The sequence below is a fragment of the Leguminivora glycinivorella genome, chromosome 24, assembly GCF_023078275.1.
Source record: "Leguminivora glycinivorella isolate SPB_JAAS2020 chromosome 24, LegGlyc_1.1, whole genome shotgun sequence".
Lineage (NCBI taxonomy): Eukaryota > Metazoa > Arthropoda > Insecta > Lepidoptera > Tortricidae > Leguminivora > Leguminivora glycinivorella.
In genome coordinates, this window is record NC_062994.1 from 11,166,910 (window position 1) to 11,193,329 (window position 26,420).

The following is a 26,420-nucleotide window of genomic DNA, read 5'->3' on the forward strand; positions in this document are numbered from 1 at the left end:
TATGCATTACAAATGTATTTAATAAAAGTAATTACTCTGAATAAGTGTTTTCTTTGAATTCAATATTGAATACAGCTACTAACTTGAATGTATTCCTGTAGTTAGAACTACAGGAATACATAAAAAACCATTGGATTTGCAGGTTTTCTTAAACTATTAAAGTTGATAACAAACTAGCATTATGTTATTTTACAAATTAACAAAAACACAACAGAGCAGAGTGGACTTGAACGTGCTTGAACAGCGGTTGTAGTAGCGACATCTGTCCTAACTTTAAGGGCCCGCGCACACGGATGCAACAGTTGCACGGCGACATTTTTTGTCTCTGTCGTGCGTCCAAGGAGTGTGCGCGGAGCGTAATATGCCTTATTACCATGTAAACCATGTTGCAAGGTCTGTAGAAGGTAGAAGCCTGTATCAAACAAACGACGTTTAATTCAATACCTTGAATAAACTTTTTTTCACATCTTGCAACACATGTACTAAATGTCAAGCTGTCAAATGTCATTTGTTTTCTTTCAGAATTATTTTGGATCAAAAACATTCGTTTCCGATCCAAATCTGTTTTCATCTTGAATTAGTGTAGTGATATTTACGTGAAAAATGGCTCTGTTCCCCGGAGCCGTCGCGTTCGACGAATATGGACGCCCATTTATCATATTGCGGGACCAGGATAAACAAAAAAGGCTTACCGGTCTAGATGCTTTGAGGGTAAGTTTTATTGAATATTTTCCGTGTATACGGCTAGGAAAGCATCTAAAAAGCCCATTACTAACCTTCTTGCATTAGTCTTGGTCTAAATACTAATTAAAAATGTGTAATTTATTCATAACCTACTCATCAAAGACCGATATCTAAATGACGATAAAATTATATTAAAATCTTATTTTATCATTAAATCTTCACTTACAATACGTAGTTGGTCTTCGCTAGTGTCTAAATAAGTCAAAAACTAGGTGTAACAACTCAAAATATTCGATTTATGAGCTGTAATGTAACCAGGTGTTTTTTGACAATGAGTCACATGATATGGGTAGCATTCTTTTGTAGTCTTGAAAGGCTGTTGCTTCTCAAAGAAAATAATGTGTATAAACAGTGAGTTATTTGAGTATCTGGTAAACAATGTCATCAAAATTCATGAATGAAATAGTACATTACGATACAAGTGCGTAAAAAAGGAAGTTCGAAACGGGTGGCGATAAATTAAAACACGATTGAAGGGAGTGTTTTAAATCGACACGAGTTACGAATCTTCTTTTCTCACGTGTATTGTACGACGTTTTTCAGTACAGATGGCCCTCCGAAGTTTAGTGCATAAAAAAAACAGTAAAAACACCATCTTTACTGAAAAGATTAATTTACAATCAAAATAATAGCGCTTTTGTTGAACTCTTAAATATGTATACATTTCTTTTATGGTGCAAAAAGGGTACAGTATACTGCACAAAATGGTAGTGTCATGAAAACAGGTCATTGTCCTTTGCAGCTGACTGTACAAAGTTGATTAGTAGGGAGTGGATTAGGGTGTAGTATTTCGGCGGTTCCGGGGCAACCTGCCGAATCCTACGCTGAGTCAGACGACGCAACGGAGCCACGCTGTTACGTCGTCACCCAAATCCAATGTTTAATTTGTTTATTCTGCCCTCATAAGGCAATTGGCGGTATCCCAAATAAAATTAATGCAAACATATACCTTAAGTTTTCTAACTGACAGTTCTATTTTCAAATGTTTTTGATTTTGAGATACCGCTAATTGTTTTACCGGGGCAGTATTTGGTTTAGGCCCATGACTACATATTCCCAATCCTACAGATTCTCTGATCTACAGAGTCCCAATTTAACAGATAACCAATTATACAGATTCCCAATTCAACAGATAACCAATTACACAGGTTCCCAATTTAAGAGATAACCAATTATACAGATTCCCGATTCCACAGATTCTCTATAATACGGATTCCCAATTTAACAGATAACGAATTACACAGGTTCCCAATTCTACATATTCTTTATTCCACAGTTTCTTATCTCTACAGTTTACCAATTATACAAATTCCTAACTGCACAGATTCTTTAGTTTATTTATTATCTATTATAAAACAGAGCCGCTTTCTTTGTAGTCAGATGAAAAACTTTGGTTAAATTTTTAAACTCTACAGATTAGCATCCTTCAAAATGACCAATTTTACCGTTACAGTAAAGAGCTTCATATTTATTGAAATTCTAATAGGAGGTTCTGCCTATGGACAATTTTAGTTTACAACAAATATGTATGGTATCTTTAGTATCTATTTCAGGTTTTGCACTTACCTATATATAAACACTATTATGTACTTTAGCATGTAGTTGCGCTCTCTCGGAAGGGTTTCCACGGAAGACCAGCGTCGAGATTCTTAAGTGGTATCTTGACATTAAGCTGAGTGGAGACCCTTTCAGTGACGCTTAATAATAAACTAGTACTGTCTATGTAATTCCTAAATTTAAGCGTTTTCTGAATAAATTTCTTCTATTCTATTCTATTCTATAAATAAAACGAGTGCGAATAAAATTTAAACTTATTATTTAATCACTCAACAAGACCTACCTAAGAAATAGTTTTTATCTAATTTGATACAATATACTCAAATAACATAATATCATATTTTTGTGGTGCTATAATATTTAATAATATTGTATAAATATATGTATTAGAGTAAAATTGAAAATAGTATACATATTTTCAAATATGGCCGTACTAAGAATCTGTAGAATTCGGAATCTGTAGGACTGGAAATCTGTTGGACTGGGAATCTGTAGAATTGGGAGTTTGTGAAAATGGGAGTCTGTATAATTACCTACGAATATGTTGAATTGAAATTTTGTAGAATACCAATTATGTAGAATTGTGAATGTGTAGAATCAAGATTCTGTAAAATTTAAATTATGTAAAATTGGGAATCTGTAGAATTGTGAATATGTAGAATCAAGATTCTGTAAAATTTAAATTATGTAGAATTGGGAGTCTGTAGAGATAGAAATCTGTAATACAAATCTGTAGAACTGGGCCTAAACCCAGTATTTTTGTATGTCTTTTGTATTTTTTTTTGTGAGTCTTTTGTATTTTGTAGTTTCACAGTGCCTCAGTGTAACTGTAATGCTGTTACTTTTTGATTAAATAAATAAATAATTATTAATCTTGACAATAAAATAGAACATTGTTGATTTTTTTACCTCCTTTGATACTGAACAAAGAATATATCTTTTTTACTGAATTCATCAAGTAAGTAAAACTAGCTTTAGGATACTTTCAAGATTAATCTTTCATATCAATTTATTCAGTGGAATGCCTCCCAAATAAAGTACAAACAACACAGGCTATTTATTTATTTATTTATTTAAACTTTATTGCACATAAATAAAAATAAAAAAATGTACAAATGGCGGACTTAATGCCTAATGGCCTAATTTATATAGCTGACTGTAGATTAAAGTATGAAGAGATCTTCCTTATTGTTAAAATTTTTGAAAAAAGTAATTTCTGTTTATATATCACTAGCTTTTGCCTGCGGCTTCGCTCGCGTTAGAAAGAGACAAAAACTAGCCTATGTCACTCTCCATCCCTTCAACTATCTTAACTTAAAAAAATCACATGTATTTGTCGCTCCATTTTGCCGTGAAAGACGGACAAACACACACACTTTCCCATTTATAATATTAGTATGGATTAGTACTACAAAGGGCAGAAAAAAAGTCAGGTTAATTTTAAAAGCTGACAATAAAAGTCATACAAAGACAAAAGGTTAAATAGGCTTTTTTGATATCAGAATCATCCACAATGTAAAAACTAGAGATGTATCGACTAGTCAGCAAAAAAGGCCAATTAGTCGGCACTTGATAAGCATACATCTTGGTTTTTGAGTGGGCATGATTTACACGTTAGTCCAAAAATGGTGAAAACGATAAAAGATAAACATTAGTTTAACATTTCTAGGTACATTTGGAGCCAGATACATAGTTAAATACAAATTTCAGTAATTCAAATTACTATAAACAAAGTTACAAATACACAAATTCATTCCCCAAAACCCCAATGTATGCTGATAAGTCATAGGACATAAGAGTACAAAAATAAATTAACGGATGATTTATGGTTGTATTATGTACGTATTTGTTAATTATGCCTTTGTTAGTCAAAAGAACAAATATCTGTAATCATCACAGAAATAAATGTCCTATCTAAGACTATCGGTTTCACAGGCAGGATCACTATCTATTTTAAGCTATAAATGGAAAATGTGTATAAATATTCTCATAGGCCTCAAAGGCCTGAAAAAATATGAAAAGCACAAAAGAACCAGAAACGTCATTCAAAAAGTCTAGTGAATTTAGTCGAAAATTATGTTCTGGCCGACTAGCCCACTAATCGGCCACCCAAGCACCGACTAGTTGACTAGTTGGTAGTCGGGGGTACATCCCTAGTAAGAACTTATCCTTTATTATATCCCTTTCAGTCACACATCTCAGCGGCTCGCCAGATCGCTGGCATCCTCCGTACATCCCTCGGTCCCCGCGGCCTGGACAAGATGATGGTGTCCCCGGACGGAGAGGTGACCGTCACCAACGACGGAGCCACGATCCTGAAGCTGATGGATGTGGAACATCAGATCGGAAAGCTTATGGTGCAGCTGGCCCAAAGTCAGGATGATGAGATTGGTGATGGAACTACTGGAGTTGTCGTTCTTGCTGGTAAGGTTTTTAAAATAAAAAGAAATAAATAATAATTTAAATAGATTCATCATCATCCTCCTTGCGTTATCCCGGCAACATGATTGTCATTTCGACTAGGCCGGCAGAAAATTTAAATCACAATCAAGACTCATGAAGAAGAAAGTACCTACTCATTTTGTAGTAGGCTCCAAAGCGTCAAAGGGATTTATATTGGTGGCGCGCGCTAACAATTTGTACGCACAGGATGCTGATAGAGATGTATTCCATGATAGTTTGGGCGTATTCCTGAAGCGTGTTAGGCTGTATCTTGGCAGTTGTTACTGTTGTTAGGGCTTTCAGAGTAATTATTATGTTATTGATTTGTATAAATTTTTGATATGTATGAATTATTTATAATATAATCAAAATAATGTTTATAGGTAGTTTCAACTCAGTTGAGGCCACGCACACTACAACACTGTCATGTAATGACAACGAGATTTTGAAATTAGTGTTCTTACCGTGTACCGACTGCAGATTCAACAGTGAATTGCAAGAAAGACCAAAAAGTTTCTATTTACTATTTTGTTAAGAGCGTTATAACATTTCGGCGTCGGGCGAAATTAGGTATTTTACCCGCCGCGCGAGCCCAATATGCCGACCCTTTCTAGCACGTCTTATCACTCGCTCGCACTACAATAATGGACAAAACAATCTTGATCCTTTCTATGGAATTTTGATAACAACCACAATCTACTATCTCGATATAAACTTTTGGTTTCTAATAAACATTATTTTGTACGAAAATACGAGAATATAGCGCGAAATAATATCAATTAAGTTAAAATTTATTTAAAAAATTAAAGTAATAATTATAAAAGTAGACCCCATCCCAAATATTTGCTTTTGTTATATGATAAGTATTAGAGTAAAGTATATATTAATATGATGATAAAATAAGACAAATACAATTCTAATTACTTCAAGGTGGTGCTCACTGCTCAGGGTCTGATGATGGAGCCAGATGGTGGTCACCAATACTAATGAACAATATGACTATACAACTTCGTGGTTTACATGTCATTCTAGCATTTTCACTTTCACATTTCAAGTGCATATACCACGAGTATAGGTTTTCGGGTGTGCTGATTTAAAAATTAATGACCGATTTGGAATCTGACATTGCTGACTGTCACTTTGACACAAAAGTCGTCATGGGTGTCGTAAAATAGGTTTTAGGGGGTGCTGATTCCAAAATTAATGACCAATGTGGAATCTGACATTGCTGACTGTCACTTTGACGCAAAAGTCGTCATGGGTGTCGTCAAATAGGTTTGCGGGGGTGCTGATTCCAAAATTAATGAACAATGTGGAATCTGACATTGCTGACTGTCACTTTGACACAAAAGTCGTCATGGGTGTCGTAAAATTGGTTTTAGGGGGTGCTGATTCCAAAATTAATGACCAATGTGGAATCTAACATTGCTGACTGCCACTTTGACACAAAAGTCATCATGGGTGTCGTAAAATAGGTTTTAGGGGGTGCTGATTCCAAAAATAATGACCAATGTGGAATCTAACATTGCTGATTGTCACTTTGACACAAAAGTCGTCATGGGTGTCGTCAAATAGGTTTCCGGAGGTGCTGATTTGAAAATTAATGACCGATTTGGAATCTTGACATTGCTGACTGTCGCTTTGACACAAAAGTCGTCATGGGTGTCGTCAAAAGGTTTCCGGGGTGCTGATTCCAAAATTAACGACTATTTTGGAATCTCACAGTACTAATTGTCATTTTGACACAAAAGGAATCATGGGTGTAGTCAAATAGTTTTTAGGGGGTACTGATTCCAAAATTAATGAAATGATTTAAAAAGTAATGACCGATTTGGAACCTGACATTGCACAGTACCCCTGGAAACCTATTTGATGACACCCATAACGACTTTTATGTCAAAGTGACAGTCAGCAATGTCAGATTCCAAATTGATCATTAATATTGAGATCAGTACCCATGAAAACCTATTTGAAGACACCCATGATCACTTTTGTGTCAAAGTGACAGTCAACAGTGTCAGATTCCAAATTGGTCATTAGTTTTCAAACACCTCCGGATACCTATTTGACGACACACATGACGACTTTTGTGTCAAAGTGACAGTCAGCAATGTCAGATTCCAAATTGGTCACTAATTTTGGAATCAGCACCCCCTAAAACCTATTTTACGACACCCATGACGACTTTTGTGTCAAAGTGACAGTCAGCAATGTCAGATTGAACATTGGTCATTAATTTTGGAATCAGCACCCCTAAAACCTATTTTACGACACCCATGACGACTTTTGTGTCAGAGTGACAGTCAGCAATGTCAGATTGAACATTGGTCATTAATTTTGGAATCAGCACCCCCTAAAACCTATTTTATGACACCCATGACGACTTTTGTGTCAAAGTGACAGTCAGCAATGTCAGATTCCACATTGGTCATTAATTTTGGAATCAGCACCCCCTAAAACCTATTTTACGACACCCATGACGACTTTTGTGTCAAAGTGACAGTCAGCAATGTCAGATTCCAAATTGGTCATTAATTTTGGAATCAGCACCCCCTAAAACCTATTTTACGACACCCATGACGACTTTTGTGTCAGAGTGACAGTCAGCAATGTCAGGTTGAACATTGGTCATTAATTTTGGAATCAGCACCTAAAACCTATTTTACGACACCCATGACGATTTTTGTGTCAAAGTGACAGTCAGCAATGTCAGATTCCACATTGGTCATTAATTTTGGAATCAGCACCCCCTAAAACCTATTTTACGACACCCATGACGACTTTTGTGTCAAAGTGATAGTCAGCAATGTCAGATTCCAAATTGGTCATTCATTTTGTAATCAGCACCCCCTAAAACCTATTTTACGACACCCATGACGACTTTTTTGTCAGAGTGACAATCAGCAATGTCAGATTGAACATTGGTCATTAATTTTGGAATCAGCACCCCCTAAAACCTATTTTACGACACCCATGACGACTTTTGTGTCAAAGTGACAGTCAGCAATGTCAGATTCCACATTGGTCATTAATTTTGGAATCAGCACCCCCTAAAACCTATTTTACAACACCCATGATGACTTTTGTATCAAAGTGACAGTCAGCAATCTGAGGTACTACATATTCGTAATCTGAAAGTAATCAAGTCAATAATTTCAGTTATTTTGAATCGACTATGATTCCGAATTATTGGTAATAGTAATGATTGTATAGATGATTAGTGATTCCTTTACATGTAATGGTAATTTACCGTTTCACTTGATTACATTACAAGTAATCTGACACCCAGTAGTGTCAGATTACAAAGTAAAATCAAGTAATCGTGTAATCCGGAATCGATTACGATTTCCCCATCTCTGGGTTTAGTTATATGGTTCATTGGTACTGGTGACCACCATCTGGCTCCATCATCAGACCCTGAGTACCACCTTTTGTCAAAGGTCTTGTTGAGACGAACCCAACGAGCCTAAACACGAAGTCGTTTACTTACATGGTTCACTGGTACTGGTGACCACCTTCTGGCTCCATCATCAGATCCCGAGTACCATCTTGATGTGTCTTATCATCTTGACCGTATTGTAATTTTCACATTTTTATCATCACAATGTTGTAATACTTTAACATTCAAACATAACAAAGTATTAGAAAAGCAAATATTTACGGATCTAGGATCAAATTCGTTGGTCGCTGTTTACACACACACAATGCGAGGATAGCCCGTGTATAAACAAGGCGTCCGACCCACACAACGATAAATATTCTCGACGTTTGCGATGAAAACTCGGAGACCAAAGCGACATACGTCTTACCTCCTCGAGCTCCGGCGCGGCACTGAAATCGCAGGCGTCCGTCGCCGGTAAAATAGCGACAGGAAGGCTAGTTTTCAAAAAATTGGCAAAAAATCATGATAAAATATTATAACGACAAATGGATAACAGCAGTTTAAGCACATTGTGCAGATTATTTATATACTAAAATAACTTCGATAACATGTAGATTTTCGGAGAAATGATCACTTGTTTCGATGTATTTTCAAGACAAAATTGAGTTCGTTTTACTTTCAATTTCTCAATTTCAAAGGATTAAATGATAAATATTGTTTAATGGGCCTAAAGTACAAGATATTAGGAATTTAAATTTACCGCATTTATGAGAGTGAGCTTATCAAATTGTACATAATAAGAGCTCCGAAATCTGTGCTTCGCGCGGTTTTTCCTAAACGAGCATCAGAAAAAAAATCAATACTAATTGAAAACGCTTTTTCATCCATATGTTTTTTAATGAACCGACAGTTAATTAGATTTTCTAACTGAAACAAGTACTTTAACTGTCTTTTAGTATGAGTAAAGTGTACAATTTTGCCGATAAATATTGTACATTTTACAATATATCGCCTTTTTTTGTCATAGCGCTCTTAAGAATTACGTCTATAGAACAATTTTCAAACGAAACAGAAAATAAAATATCTCGTATGTGATTAATTAATTGTCAGATTATGATTGTAATATAATTCGTAGAAATCAAGGATAATATGTAATAAATTGCCTTATTTTATCATCGTAGCTGTTAAAATGGTGTTTACCTATTTTTTTTCATTACTTATTATCAGACTAAGCAGACATAAAAGTCGCAGTAGCAATAACGTCAATTAACATAGGGACATCTTTCCTATATAAAATATATCGATAGCGGAGTACTTATTTGGAAGTGAAATTTCATATGAGCTATAAAAGTTCACCGGATAATTTAATTTAATAAAATAATATCGTTTGTCCTTAGCAAAATTTTATTCGTGCCACCGCGACTTCCAGCTAGTAATACTGAGTTCACATTTAATAACGTTATGAGAAAATTAAACGAAGAAATAGCAGCACTTGATAAAGAAACGTTTCACAGTATTTTCAGAAAAACCCAAGAAAAGAAAACGAAGAAAGATATAGGGAAAGGGAACCTATGATAGATGATTTAACCGAAAACCAAACCTAACGAATCAGATGAAGATATGCCAAGTGACGGTGGTTTATAAAAGGATTTGTTCATTATTTTTTACTGCTTATAATATCATTAATGATAAGTATATCAATAAATAATAATGTTTTTCAAAAATATATTAATCGTTTTTTTTACATTCACTCACTCATTTCATTCATTCATTTTTTTGCAATCAGTACTAATCTTCATTTAGCTGTGTGTGTTATCATTCACTTCAACCTCCGTGGAATTACCTATACAAATAAGGTTTATTTTTGACATGCATGACATTTAATGTAATTACTTTTAATTTAATATGTAAGTGTTTTGGTTAAGTACTGTAAACTTACGTATTTGAATAAATAAATTAAAATTAAAAGATTGCCTTAGGGGCATTCCACGAGAATGTCGCTTACGACATGTAATACTTCTGAAGACGCTAAGAAAGCGAAGTTGTGTCTGAGATTTCATGACTTGGTTAACCAATTGGCAGTATTTTATCGAGCTTTACGGATTTGATTGATATAGCTGCCATACAAGGCAAAAGCATGTCGTAAGCGACTTTCTCGTGGAATGCCCCTTATCCAGTCAATTGGTTCGGTAAGATCTCTGTCAGGAGTTCAAAACTAAGAAATATTCAATTTTCTCAGGTGCCCTCCTCGAGCAAGCCTCCAGCCTCCTCGACAAAGGCATCCACCCGATCCGCATCGCCGACGGCTTCGAAATGGCGGCCGCCGCAGCCCTGGCGCACCTCGACTCCATCAGCGAAGCCTTCCCTGTCAACCAGGACACTAGGGACAACCTCATCAAGGTTGCCATGACAACGCTCGGCAGCAAAGTCGTCGTCAAGTGTCATAAGCTGATGGCCGAGATTGCTGTTGATGTGAGTACTTCTCATTCTAACATATAACTCTGTCTCTCTCCTCATTAGTGGAGACCTGCAGGTTCAAATAGCAAGATAATAGAAATTGCTGTGTATTTAACTTTTCAGAGTAGATATTTTCTTACTCAAGTAAATAAATTAAATAAATATTGGGGACACCTTGCACAGATCAACTTAGCCCCAAACTAAGCAAAGCTTGTAGTGCTAAGCTATGATATACATACTTAAATAGATAAATACATACTTACATACATAGAAAACATCTTATGACTCAGGAACAAATATCTGTGCTCATCACACAAATAAATGCCCTTACCGGGATTGGAACCCAAGATATCTTAGAATAGGACCTGAATATGAGGAATAGGTCTTGGGTTCGAATCCCGGTTAGGGCATTTATTTGTGTGATGAGCACAGATATTTGTTCTTGAGTCATGGACGTTTTCTATATATATAAGTATTTATATATTATGTATATCGTTGTCGTGAGTACCCACAACACAAGCCTTCTTGAGCTTACCGTGGGGTGGGGCTCAGTCAATCTGCGTAAGAATGTCCTATAATATTTATATATAATAGTACAAGTACAGAAGGCTCACTGTTTAGTTGTTCACAAAATGCTGTCTTTTATAATTTTTACCTACAAACGGACCGCACGCAAGCAGCCGACATTGAATCCTATTGCGCCGCGCAAAGGTTGACACCACAGAGTGGACGGCAAATGCGGCCACCGGCATGTACTTGTATCTCAGCGAAAGAATCGCGGAGTGAGCATTGTAATACGGATTATTCATGTGTAATTTTACCATTTCTTTAAAGGAGTGGCAGCGTAAATTTGTTATTTATTTATTTAGAAAGTAATGTTTAAACTACGGTAGAACCCGCTTAAACCGATTCTGAGGGGACCCAGCCAAAAAAGCGTATTATACGGGAAATCGTATTAAACGTGAAAAAATTGTGTTTCATCGTAAACTTTTAATATGGTTACTTTTTTATGCTTTTTTTCTTATTTTTGACATCACTGAAGCAAAGATGGGACAAAGAATTCATAAACTCAACACCGCAGCAGTGATAATAAGCGAAGTGTGTGTAGATAGGTACGAACTATCGCACTAACCGCTGAGTTAGGACGACAAATAAGAAATTTATCTTTACGGGTGGCGGCGTCGCCAGAATCGCGTAATTACTTAATTAGTACAGTACAATTAGTTCCAATTTTTGTCACCCGCATAAATAAAGTTGTAAAGTAATGCAAGGTGAGTGGTTTTAGATGGTGTATTAAGCGGGGACGCGAGTCGTATTAAGCGTGAAAAAGTGTCTGAAAACAAGTCTCAAATTGTAGGGACCGGCGTAAAATGGCGTAATATGCGGGAAATCGTATTAAACGTGATCGTTTTAACCGGGTTCTACTATAATCATTTTTATCATTTCCCCAGGCCGTCCTATCAGTAGCGGACCTCGAAAAGCGCGATGTGAACTTCGAACTCATCAAAGTGGAAGGGAAAGTCGGCGGCCGTATGGAAGACTCGCTCCTGGTCAAGGGAGTGGTTGTGGACAAGACTATGAGCCACCCGCAGATGCCTAAAGTTCTCAAGGTTGGTACCTCTGTTAAGGTTTCCTCATATAATCATTGTCATTAGCCGGGTCCACACAAAGCGGGGCTATGTTCTCGTGCGGAAAACGTCCAATATAAAAGTGCCTCGGCCGAGGCAAGGTACTTAGTTGAGCTAAACTGCCTCGTCCGAGGCACGTCTGTCGTCTATATAGCATATTTGCCGAGCGACAAAATTGCCTCACTCTGTGGACCGGATTATTGAGCTGTTTGTAATGGAAGGCATGGAAGACTCGCTCAGCCAGGTCCATAGAGCGACGCTCTTCGCGAGGCAATGTGTTCGTGCGGCAAACGTCAAATATAGACGTGCCTCGGCCGAAGCTAGTCGCTTAGCCGAGCAAAACGCGCGCACTGTCTCGGCCGAGGCACGTCTATATAGCACAATTGCCTCGCGATGTGTTTCGCTGTGTGGACCGGACTATTGAGCAGTTTGAAGTGGAAAGCAAAGTCGGCGGCCGTATGGAAGACTCGCTCCTCGTCAAGGGAGTGGTTGTGGACAAGACTATGAGCCACCCGCAGATGCCTAAAGTTCTCAAGGTTGGTACCTCTGTTGAGGTTTCCTCATATAATCATTGTCATTAGCCGGGTCCACACAAAGCGGGGCTATGTTCTCGTGCGGCACACGTCCAATATAAAAGTGCCTCGGCCGAGGCAAGGTACTTAGTTGAGCTAAACTGCCTCGTCCGAGGCACGTCTGTCGTCTATATAGCATATTTGCCGAGCGACAAAATTGCCTCACTCTGTGGACCGGATTATTGAGCTGTTTGTAATGGAAGGCATGGAAGACTCGCTCAGCCAGGTCCATAGAGCGACGCTCTTCGCGAGGCAATGTGTTCGTGCGGCAAACGTCAAATATAGACGTGCCTCGGCCTAGGCTAGTCGCTTAGCCGAGCAAAACGCGCGCACTGCCTCGTCCGTGTGTGTGTGGATTGAGTGAGCACCTTCCGAAAATAAAAAAAAATATGCTGATCATTTAGTAAAAGTTCTAAAACAATTGTAAAACGAATCTCTGAATTTGTAAAAAGATAAATCAAAAGATACAGCCATTAACATGTGCTCACTCAGTTCTCACAAACTACCAACGAAAACAGTGAATATATTCATTTAACATATAATATTTATATACTAACATTTAGTAAAAAATAGGCCAACCTACCTCTATAAATATTAGATCACCTAGTGACGTATTAAATTTTTTACAAATAGTTTCTTATGCTCACTCAATCCACACACTTTTGAAAAGCCGAATTTTGATGAAAAACATAAGATTTAGACCGCTATTATATGTGTATAGTTTAGTAAAAGTGAAATGGGAATTTGTAAAATACAAAACGAACCACTAACGTGTCAGGTTTTTTTATAATAAATTTTTGTAAGTGCTCACTCAGTCCACACGTTTTGAGAAAGTTAAAAATGTAAATATCTTACGATTTGTAGCACCTAAGACACTCGAAAGTACTTCAACATTTAGTAAAAATTTTTACTAAATATCCACCATCTAATATTTTATATTCGTTGTCTGGTTTTAAAGATATTCAGACATAACTTTTCTCATACAAATGTATCAAGTAGGGTGACCACACTATGTCGGCTCCTGATTTTCCCCACCTTCCCATTGTCATATTGAGATTGGGGAGTTTCGTTCAATTTTGATAATAGTTTACCGGATTTGTAAGTGGGAGCGAGAAAAGAATAACTATTTCTCGCTCCCACTTACAAATCCGGTACGCTCATCTGTTAGCGCGATTAGATTACCAGGTTCTGGTTTCTTACTAGTGAAGTATTATATTCTTTGTTTCTTACCAATTATTATTCATGTCCTTTTTAATGCTTGCATGTCGATATGGTTATTATATCCTGACGTCGATAAAAATTTGCAGATGGAGAATTAATATGGTATTAGTTTAATATTATCAGAATTGAACGAACGAAACTCCCCAATCTCAATATGACAATGGGAAGGTGGGGAAAATCAGGAGCCGACATAGTGTGGTCACCCTACTTGATACATTTGTATGAGAAAAGTTATGTCTGAATATCTTTAAAACCAGACAACGAATATAAAATATTAGATGGTGGATATTTAGTAAAAATTTTTACTAAATGTTGAAGTACTTTCGAGTGTCTTAGGTGCTACAAATCGTAAGATATTTACATTTTTAACTTTCTCAAAACGTGTGGACTGAGTGAGCACTTACAAAAATTTATTATAAAAAAACCTGACACGTTAGTGGTTCGTTTTGTATTTTACAAATTCCCATTTCACTTTTACTAAACTATACACATATAATAGCGGTCTAAATCTTATGTTTTTCATCAAAATTCGGCTTTTCAAAAGTGTGTGGATTGAGTGAGCATAAGAAACTATTTGTAAAAAATTTAATACGTCACTAGGTGATCTAATATTTATAGAGGTAGGTTGGCCTATTTTTTACTAAATGTTAGTATATAAATATTATATGTTAAATGAATATATTCACTGTTTTCGTTGGTAGTTTGTGAGAACTGAGTGAGCACATGTTAATGGCTGTATCTTTTGATTTATCTTTTTACAAATTCAGAGATTCGTTTTACAATTGTTTTAGAACTTTTACTAAATGATCAGCATATTTTTTTTTATTTTCGGAAGGTGCTCACTCAATCCACACACACACCCTCGTCCGAGGCACGTTTACATGGCACAGTTGCCTTGCGATGTGTTTCACTGTGTGGACCGGACTATTGAGCAAGTGGAAGGCAAAGTCGCCGGCCGTATGGAAGACTCACTCCTCGTCAAGGGAGTGGTTGTGGACAAGACTATGAGCCACCCGCAGATGCCTAAAGTTCTCAAGGTCAGTTTTTAGGAATCCATAGTCAACTAGGAACCCTTATTGTGTTATATTCAGGGTTTTTAACCCCTACGCAAAAAGACGGGGTGTTATAAGTATGACGTGTCTGTGTGTGTGTCTGTCTGAGGCATCGTAGCTCTCGAACGGATGAACCTATTTAGATTTCGTTTTTCTTGTTTGAAAGCTGAATTATATATTTCAATGTTGCGTTCTATGTTGGAAAATCACATATTTACTGTTACAAATATGGGTGAATCAACTTTTTCTTGCCTGTTATTGCCATGGTTACGGTCCCCTGAGTCACGCTTGTTTTATGCAAAATTATGCTACTGAAATTATGCAAGCATGAATGTAGTCCATTTTTGTAGGTGGCAAATTAGGGGAAGGGCTTGTTAACACCAGAAAATGCATGTTTGCATAGTTTAAGCAGGGGCGGCTCACTCCGCGATCCTTTCGCCGCGCTACAAGTACATGCCGGCGGCCGCGAGTTCGCGGCCCATTCAGTGGCGACGACCTTCGCGCGGCGCAATAGAATTCAATGTCGTCTGCACGCGCGCGGTCCGTTTGTTAATGTAGGTAAGAATTTAGAATGGCGGCGTTTTGTGAACATCAAAGGAGTGAGCCTTCTGTACTTGTACTATTATATATTCTGTGGTTTAAGTAGCATAATTTTGCATGAAACCAGCGTGACTCAGGGGACCGTAACCATGGCGATAACAGGCAAGAAAAAGTTGATTCATCCATATAATTATTATCACATGTTATTAACAACATATTTCCTGAATGTGACGTCAAATGGTGTGCAGCTGAGTTGTCAAACTTCTACCTTCATTAGATTTGTGCACTAGTGGTCCTTAAATAGTGTGTTATATGGCCAGCACAGTAATAAAAATTGTTTCTAATTTTGGCCTCCATGAAAAAAAATGCCCACCACTTGTGTATCAAAAAATTCGTACTGACTGTAAGGTACAGCGGGGCAAATCTCGACTGGGGGCCAATGTAACTGGTCCATTTTTTCCATGTTTTACAATGTTTGCATTATTAAATAGAGTGTCCACCGGTTATATATGGTAGGCGTGTTCAGTGGACACATGTAGAACTCAACATCATAGTGTAATAATGAAAAAAATGGATTAGTTACAATTGTCCCCCAGTCGAGATCTACCCCGCTGCACCTTATGGTATTTATTCATACTCGCACAGCTCATATGTGAGTGTGATTAGTAAAACGTCCCACTTTGTTGATTGCCGTAAAGCAAATCTCGTCTTTATGGCAAGCGACAAAGTGGGACGTTTAACTAAACACACTCACATATAATTTGTAACCTGTTGCTTTAGGAAGGTTCCTAGTGACACTATCTACTACAGAGTTTTTACTAAATAATTTATTTTTCCCTTCACTAGCTCGGAAACACGTGTTTTGTCCTTTAATACCAGCGGGTAAAAACGCATTTTATCCACTAGTGGGTAAAGTAATTTGACCTTCAATAAAGTCAAATTAACTGCTTTAAAATTGATAAAAGTAGGTGAATCTAGTAATAAAGATGATTTACCACCTGTGGAACTACTGGAAGCAGAGATAAACGCATTTTTTGCGTTGTAGTTTCCTTGCTATAGTGAGGGGAAAAGTTTTGTGTTACACTCGGGTGCAAATGTATTTTACTTCTCGTCTGTTAAAAAACTCGCAAGTTCAGGATTCTATTCTCGAACCACTCGCTTCGCTCGTGGTTCAACTATAGAATCCTTTCACTTGCTCGTTTTTCAATTCCACACTCGGCGTTAAAATACAACTTTGCCCCCTTGTATAACAAATCACTATTTCAGGACGTGAAACTCGCCATCCTCACCTGCCCGTTCGAGCCCCCGAAGCCCAAGACCAAGCATAAGCTCCAGGTCGGCTCCGCCGAGCAGTACCGCGAGCTCCGCGCCTATGAGCACGACAAGTTCCTCGAAATGGTCCGCCGTGTCAAGGTAACATATCACTTTATGTCGAGTGTGATCAAATTCCAAGTAAATTGGTATAATAGGCTAGTTTCCTACCAGTCAAATCAGCTTCTTTTTAAGAACTGTCAAAACGATTTGCTAATATGGAATTACTATGAAATACTGAGGAGTGACCCGAGTGACGTCACGGTCAATTCATTTACTTTATATCTTTCTCTTTGACTTATTAAATAGAAATTTTGTTAAAACATAACTGCTGTCCATATATTTCTTCTAATTATGTGGTGCTTTATTTCGTGCACTGCATAAAATGTTTTATTTTAAGTATAGGAAACTAGCCTATTTCTGCAGAGGCATGTTACATTTTGGTGCCGTGACCAGGATACATCGTATACATACCTAAAGTATAGTCCAAATTCCTAGATTCCTACCTATGCCTTGAGATTAGATGATTACAAGAGACGTTAGTCAAATTTAACATAAGTTCTAAAGAGGGGTATGTTACATTTTGGTGCAATGACCAGGATATGCCCGTGTGAAGCCCAGTAATATTCTCGAGTTTGTCACTATAATTACAACATTTTTCTTACCATTTTGAATTGAATCAACTCCCTTTTCCCTCAGGAAACCGGTGCAACCTTGGCCATCTGCCAATGGGGTTTCGACGACGAGGCCAACCACCTGCTCCTCTCCGAGGGTCTGCCCGCCGTGCGCTGGGTCGGAGGGCCCGAGATGGAGCTCATCGCCATCGCCACTGGAGGCAGGATTGTGCCCCGCTTCGAAGAACTGACCCCGGAGAAACTTGGCAAATGTGGACTGGTTCGTGAGCTATGTAAGTGAAATGTCATATTGCGAATTTTTAGGCCTTTTTTGCGCTGGGTCGGAGGCTCGGAGGACCCAAGATGGAGCTCATTGCCATCGTTAACAGAGGCAGCTTTAAGGAGTTGACTCAGGAGAAACTTGGAAAGTGTAACCTGGTTTCGAGAGTTTTTAAGTGAAATCTCATGTTGTTTTAAGACCTTTTCCTTTCTGACATTGCTACTGGAGGCAGGATTGTGTCTCCGAAGGGATAACTCCGTAGTAAAAGAGCGTGTATAATTACCAACAACTTTTTGATGGAACAATACCACGGTAGAAACCCGAACCTCAATAATTTTTATACTTTTTATCAAATAGTAGTTGCTTTAGTAAAGTCACTGAATAAGCAGTTTCTTGGGATAGATAAGTTGCCAGTGTTGTCGTGAGTCGTGAGTTTTATATGAAGACAATAGGCTAGTTTCCTATAGTTAAAATAAAATATTTTATGCAGTGCACGAAATAAAGCACTACATAATTAGAACAAAAATATGGACAGTAGTTATGTTTAAACAATTTTATTTAATAAGTCAAAGAGAATGATATGAAGTTAATGAATTCCGTGACGTCACTCCTCAGGATTTCATAACAAAGACATAATGTAACTCCATATAGATAGACAGCTACAGTATAGACATTATAGACAGTATAGACAGTCTAAGAAAAAAACGTACCTCAGAACCATACAAAAAAGGTACGCCTAGATGGCGTTACATCTTTGGGGGACGCCCGGCTAGATGGCGCGAATATTAATAAACATCAAAACATCAAAAACATCAAAATAATTTATTCAGCAAATAGGCCACAGGGGCACTTTTACACGTCACATGTACATAGGTATTTTAAAAAAATATTTAAAATTGAGTTGAAATTACAATTGATACTATTATATACTAATTCTAAGTTCTAACTAAAGTTAACTCTATACAATTAATTAGAGATGTAGAAGGTCTCTAAATGTCGAATTACAACCAAGAACTACACTAAATTTTAATATAAAAAGTACAAATACAAAAAAAAAAAAAAAAAAAAAAAAGTCTAAAATTACTTTAGAGGTGCAAATGACTCTAAATGTCACAACTAAAAATAAAATGTATATCTACTTAATCTAATTCTCCTTAGAGATGTATATGGTCTCCATGAGTCAAAATCATATATTTAAAATATTCACTAAAAGAAAGGAAACAAACGACAACCGAACAAAGTGTCCTAATTTAATAAAAATTAGAATTAAAGTTACTAAGTTATAACAGCCCCAGTAAGCTTAAACAGACCGGTCTTCACAGACGGCACCCGTTCACGAGTATGACGCATATCTCAGCCATCGCCTCCCTCAACCTTTATTCGGGAAGGTGGCGACCCGATCAACGACGCCACCGCAGCAAAGACTTTTAAGTGTGCATGACATGTTTAAGCTGCCAGGCTAAATTAAATATTCAAATAATAAAACATAGCTGTAAGACACTATATTCTGTGCTCGTATGTTACAAAGGAAGGAAATATAGATTTATACAATAAAATTAAAGTAAGATAAACATTAAACATTAAACACATAATCTTGGAGATGTATAAGGTCTCCAAGTGTCCACAACTAAACTTAAATAAAAACAATATAATCAGACGAGAATATGTTCTCATACGTCAATTGAACACTAGTATGCTTAATTACACAATGCAGAGAAAATGAAAAAATATATACGACTTCATTCATCTATTGACAAGCAACCACCTTAAAGGCATCCCTATCATCTATAAAATCCTTCACAGTGTAGTACGCCTTACATAACAACAAACGCTTAATGCGTGCCTTAAATTTGTCAAATGGCAAATCCACTATATCGGTTGGTACTTTGTTATAAAAACGTGTACAGTTCCCGACGAAAGACGTACCAACCTTACGGAGACGGTGGGCGGTCACAGCAAGTTTATGTTTGTTCCTTGTGTTATAGTTATGGATGTCACTGTTAAGCTTGAATTCGTGGATATTTTTCCGAACATACATAATATTTTCGTATATGTATTGAGAGGCAACGGTAAGGATGTTCACCTCTTTGAATTTTTCTCTTAAAGATGCTCGACCGCCCAATCCGTAGATTGAACGGACAGCTCGTTTTTGCAGCACAAAAATAGCCTGAATGTCTGCAGCTTTTCCCCATAACAGGATCCCATATGACATAACACTGTGGAAGTAGCTAAAGTATACCAGCCTGGCCGTCTCTACGTTTGTTAGTTGTCTGATTCGCCTTACTGCGTAAGCTGCAGAACTAAGTTTGCCAGCTAAAGTGGCTATATGTGCATGCCATTGCAGTTTTGAATCCAAAGTGACTCCAAGGAAAACCGTTCGATCTTCAAATTCCAGCGTTTCACCTTTCATTTGGATCTTACTGTTATTTACCTGCTTAACGTTCGGAAGCGCAAATCTGATGCACTTGGTTTTCTTGGCGTTTAGAAGTAAGTTATTCGCCGTAAACCAGTCTGTTATGCTAGACAGTGCATCGTTGATGTTATCGAAGCTGCTTTCCTTTCTGTCAACTTTGAATATAAGAGAAGTGTCGTCAGCAAATAACACTATATCATGTTTATCTTGCACTAGTTTCGGTAGATCATTAATGTATACTAAGAACAGGAAGGGACCGAGAATTGAACCTTGAGGCACTCCAAGTGCTACCGGTGAACCTGCTGATTGAGTCCCATTGATAACAACTCGCTGAGTTCTGTCGGAAAGGTACGATGAAACAAGGTCAAGGGCAGCAGCTTTAACCCCATAGTGGCTCAATTTTCTCTTTAAATTCTCGTGATCAACGCAATCAAAGGCCTTTGATAGATCACAGAAAATTCCAACAGCATCTTGAGCTCTTTCCCAGGCGTCAAAGATGTGTTTTAGAAGTACCACACCGGCATCAGTAGTTGAACGACCTCTGGTAAAACCAAATTGATTATTGTCAAGCAATTTATTTCTGTTAAAGTGAGACAACAGTTGATTAAGAATAAGCTTCTCAAAGACCTTACTTAGCGCTGGTAATATTGAAATAGGTCTAAAGTTGGTCGGGTCTGATTTCGTTCCTGATTTAAACAGCGGGATAATTTTGCTGTGTTTCATAATATCAGGAAAAATGCCAGTTTCAATACATCTGTTGAAAATCTCAGCTAAATAGGGTGCAATTGATTCTACTATTGAGTGTAATACTTTAACTGACAAGCCCCATAGATCTTCAGTTTTCTTTAAATTTAAAGATCTGAACGTTTTAATAACTATGGTCGGAGTAACATAAGAAAATGTGAATATTTCTGAACATTCTTCTACATTAGCTTGCAGCATTTCTTCAGCGACAATTGGCGATGAGTTAAGAGACTTTGTTGTCTCTGCCGGTATATTCGAGAAAAATCGCTCGAAGTGATCTGCCACTTCACGGTCGGAACTTACTAAAGTATCAGCAACTCGTAGGTTGTAGTGCCGTTCTTTTATTTTACGCTTTCCTGTTTCACTGCAGATCACTTGCCATGTAGTTTTAACTTTATCGCTGGAATTTAAGATCTTTTTGGATAAATAATCAGCTTTAGCGGCGACACACATCCTTTTAAAAGATTTCGAGAAATTCTTTACGTACTCTATAAATTCCGGCCTTTTATCAGTTGTTCGCAGATCATACAAATCATAGAGCCGGCGTCTCTTATCGTGAATATCCGGCGTAGCCCAGTCGCTAAATTTAACCTTGACCTTGCCCTGCATCTTCTTGGGGATGAAGCAGGCATCAAATTCCTTTTTTATACAGTTAAACAACTCAGAACTCAGACAGTCAGGGTTCTCTCGGTTACATGAAAGAAAAGGTAAGTTGTTCCTAATATTACGATTGAATGACTGTAAGCGCCTTTCGGAAATCAGTCTGCACACAGTGTCTTGTGGAATATCCTCTATCTTCCCGCCAAAAGAGGCTTTTAGTCCACAGTGGTCAGAACTCAAGGTGTTTATTACAGATTTACTAATCGCAATATCGTTACTGAAGATGTTGTCTATACATGTTGCACTGGTTGCCGTGATTCTAGTTGGTTCACAAAATAAATTTACTAAATTAAAAGATTTAAAGGTATTTAGTAACCTTCCACACAAAGGCGAATTTTCTAGCAAATTAATATTAAAATCGCCACATACAACTATAGTTTTCTGACTTCTAAAAACACGACTAAGGACTTCATCTATAACCGATTCAAATACATTATAGTCCGCCGATGGGGGCCTGTACACGCATACAACAATAAATCGTTCCAACTCGACACAAGAAAGTTCTATAACGCGTTCTACAGACAAGTCAACAATGTCTCTACGCTCTTTACTTTTTATACTATGTTTAACCATTATCAATGACCCGCCGCGAATGCAGGATCTTCTGAAGAAATAACTAACTATACTATGATTATTGTAATTAAACATAAATTCATGCCCTTTAAGCCATTGCTCGGTTATACAGAGAATGTCAATATTCGAGGACTGTAAAAACAAATCTATTTCGAGTTCCTTGCTGGCAAAGCCTTGAATATTCTGGTGAACTAAATTTAATAACTCGGTTTCACTAAGCATACTAGCATCAATACGAGCAGAGCCGGCCGGTGCAGACGTTGTCGTAGCGGTTAGTTTAAATACAAATCACCAGGCGACTCCGTCTCGGAACCCACGCTACCGAGACATAAAGAGCTACGCGAAGTAAAACTACTAGACGCCGCCCTAGATACGACGGAGTCCTCAATATTATATGCTAACAGGTTAGCACAATCCACTAGACATCTTTTCGGTAGGTAGGTTCTGTTACAGGGCATTACAAAATCATATATAAATTTATTCGTATCAAAATACGAAATCGTACTACTATATACTGAGAGATTGTACAACAAAGAATTATAATGGTAAACTCTCTTATTCACCTTTCTCGACCTTCTGTATGGGAGCGCACACATAATTATTTTCCCTACCTCTCCCCGATCGAGCGCCGACAGAGTAGCGGACAAATTTAAAATATCGCGTTTAGTACAGTCTAAACTGTTCCCTACAAAAACTATAAGCGTCGAATCGCGGTCAAACTCGCCTGCAGAGATGCACTCGACCAAACTCGCGACGGTGGCCCCCGGGTGACAGTGGTTGATGACGCGCCGGTGGAGGCGCTCCGCCAGCAGCGCGCCCAGCCCGGCGCCCGCCTCGTCGCTGTACAGCACGGCGCGGGCGCGGGCGGCGCGCGGCGGCGGCGGGGAGCACGCCGCGGCGGCGGCCGGGGGCGGCGGGGAGGATGGCGGCGCGAGGCGGGGCGGGGGCGGCGAGGGGAGGGGTGGCGGCGCCGGAGCGGGCGAGACATAGGTCAGCAGCGCCAGAGCCAGCGTAGCTAGGCTGGGCGGCGACGAGGCCGGCGAGACGAGGGCCGGCGGCGATGGAGCCGGCCCGGCGATGGACGGTCGCGATGGAACCCGCTCGACGACGCCCGGCGGTGACGATGGCGGTTGAGCCGGTACTGGCGCAGGATCCCCGAAGCTCGAGACGGGGTGAAGGTCTCGGCTGGGCTCGAGCGCGGGGCTCGGGCGCGACGCGAACAGCGCTCGCAGCGCGGGCGATCCCGGCGCGGCTAGGACGGCACGCAGCGCGGGCGAACTCGGCGCGGCGGGGCGCGTCGGTGGCCGTGGTGACTCGAAGCTCAGGTTGTAGCCGCTGCCCGGTCCTAGAACATTATTCATAAAGGCTATGTACTCCTGTAAAGCTTTACTTGACAATTCATCCCTATTAGTTAAGTCTATCAACTTTAATTCTAATTTTTTTAATTCATCGGAGCGGAGATTCAGCTCCTCAGTTGTCCTGTCTAGTTGATATTGACAGTTTAAAAGTTCCTCGCTGAGGGAAACACTTTTACATTTAGATTGCACTGTCTTAAACAGTGAAGTATGACGTTTCAGCAAAAGCTTTGATTTCTTAAGAGGGGGTCGTACGAAATCCTCGAAAAGTGCATTCGGCGTTTAACAAATGCTGCTCACATTTCTAAATTAAATGAAATAAAATAAATGTAGTTATTATCTTAAAGAGTGTGTCTACAACTTTTGACTATTCACAATCTCCAATTATTAACGGTGTAATAACTAAACCCACACAAAGTTGACCTAAAATGAGAAAAACGTATGTCGCCGTTTAGTAAACTTTGTTAAAAAAATTCAATACTTTAGTTATAACATTAAGTGATTCTAAAAGCCAGATAAATGGACTACAGGTTTTGAGGTTTTTTATATTTTTCCTCTCAAAGGCAACAAAGAAATTTTACCTTAAATTTAAACTATCGTAAAATTTCCATACATTCGCCATTGCTGTCAGAATTCTCCTTTCGATTAGACGCCCTGAGCGGCTCATCGGAGGCAGACGTGTCGCCGGTCGCTCCGCGTTGACGTTTAAATTTGACAAATATTTTGACAGAAAATAGTGTACGTACACGAAAAACCATACCAGTGTAAAACTGTGCTCAAAATAAATAGGGTAAATCAATAATGTCAGGTGGAGATCCAATCTCATTTAGAGTTTAAAAATGCATGGCTTGTGCATAAAAAATAAATAAAAATATATCACATTATTAAAGAAAATAACGAACACAACCGAATGAGTATAAATGATTTCATTCTAGTTCGGTTAAATTGAAAAAAGTTTCATGTTTTCTTTTACTCATCGGAATACATTTTCATTACGCTGGTATTAACAGTACGTCATTTTAAAAATATATATGACAGCACCTACGTCAAATTTTGTCAACCAAACTTCACAGGTTGTATGTAAACAATTACAATTTAATTTATTCATACATATATTCAGATACTTATTAATTGATTCTTACTTAGAATAGAAAAAAGGGGAATGCGAGCGGGTATAGGTTTAGGGCTTCTAGTTCAAATTTAATTGTATATATATAAAAATGTCTCAATTTCATTAAAGATTTACTCTGTGCATACCACGAACACGTAACCGTAAGTTGAAAACAATAATAATTATAAAGTACCTAAATATATTGTTGTTTAGAAAGTTAACGCTCGTTTTGAATGGCACTTCTCCACTCAACTAGACTAGACCAAATATTCATGGAACAGTCACCAGCATATATGACTATGAACGGCCGTGCAAAAATATCTAATTTTCTATAGGGGACCATAAGTATATGACGACATATTCCCGGCAAAAATTTGTGATGCTCCGTGACCGGCAAAAACATCGTCTCTCTTTCTAGCGTCTCGCGAGCGTAGCGTCGGGCCAACTCTATGGAAAAAGACGCCGCGTCGGCGCGGCTTAGCCATACAGTTGGCCCGACGCTACGATTGCTAGACGGCAGATGTGGGGAGTGTCCTTATCCGCAGAAATATCTGATCGGGTAGCTTAAAATATTTGATTCCTTATAAATAAAAATCTAAATTACACTCTCACTCGCATAAATATCTATCCATTGTTAAAGAAAATATATATCTTATGGGCTAGAAATCATTAATATGTAATTAAAGTGCAATAACAAACCCTACCTTAGTTGCCTTAGAGCGGTAAATTGTATGAGGTGATTTGACATCTCACGAAACACGTGAAGTATTTTGTCAGTGCATATGTCTGTCTCATCTGTTGTTAAACTATGACAAGTAAACTTATTACAAATCTGATATCAGAAGCCTTTTTACAAGCTTTTATTCAACTTGCCTTGTTAGTATATCTTAGTTTGGGCCAAAACGTAGAAGCTAAATTTGACCCGCTTTCCGATTTGCGATTGAGCTGAAATTTTGCACACTTATGTAAATCACGTGACAATGCAATATTCTGGTATCATGGAGGTGATCTGATGATGGAGCAGAAAGGTGGTCAGAGGAACTCTGTTATGAAACGTCGTATCTCCATTGAGTAAGGGGTATTTAGAAACATCTCGGAGAGCAATAGATGATTTTTGAAAGAAAGGTACAGTCGGCTAAGGTAAAGCCTGTGCCAAAAATGATTTTTTTGCAAAAAAACTTATTATAAATTGGGAGGTGAATTTTTATATTATCTCTACATATCATTAAGAAGAAAAACCGGCCAAGAGCGCATCGGACCACGGTCAGTGTAGGGTTCCGTTCCGTAGTTTTCGACATTTTACATATTGACAATTTAATAAATACCGTAATTTGGAGTGAATAGGGTTCCCGGGGTATATAATGCTATTATATTTAAATAATATATTTTATGATTTATGTAAATAATATATTTACAGACATGAAAATGTCTGTCAAAGTAGGCATTCAAATTTATTGGATTTTTTACTCATTTTAACTTCATTTTTGTGTGAAATTTTGCTAAAAATTTGTTCATTATCCTTTTGAATGTAGTGTATACCTACACTTCTAAAGTTTATGTTTAACAGAAAATCATAAGACATATTTTCATTTTTATAATGGTTTTCATGAAGAAAGCGATGCAACTGTGTTGGGGAACTTTTACGGGATGAACAAATATCCGCGGCCTGAGGGGTGAATAGGATCAATAATGGGGGGACACGGGTCGCAAAAGGGGTGAATAGGTTTACGAAGGGGGTGATTAGGGTCGGAAGAGGGGTGAATT

General features: G+C 38.1%; 1 protein-coding gene across 1 annotated transcript in view; it reads left to right on the plus strand.

The window, feature by feature from the left end:
- The first annotated feature begins 512 nt into the window (after positions 1-512).
- Positions 513-26,420, plus strand: part of LOC125238609 (T-complex protein 1 subunit epsilon) — a 38,268-nt gene continuing 12,360 nt past the window's right edge. Inside the window, exons 1-6 of the mRNA XM_048145965.1 lie at positions 513-711; positions 4,491-4,725; positions 10,365-10,597; positions 12,034-12,192; positions 16,862-17,008; positions 17,606-17,813. Of these exons, the coding sequence (XP_048001922.1) occupies positions 604-711; positions 4,491-4,725; positions 10,365-10,597; positions 12,034-12,192; positions 16,862-17,008; positions 17,606-17,813 (1,090 nt within the window). The 5' untranslated portion in view covers positions 513-603. The remainder of the gene's footprint in view (positions 712-4,490; positions 4,726-10,364; positions 10,598-12,033; positions 12,193-16,861; positions 17,009-17,605; positions 17,814-26,420) is intronic.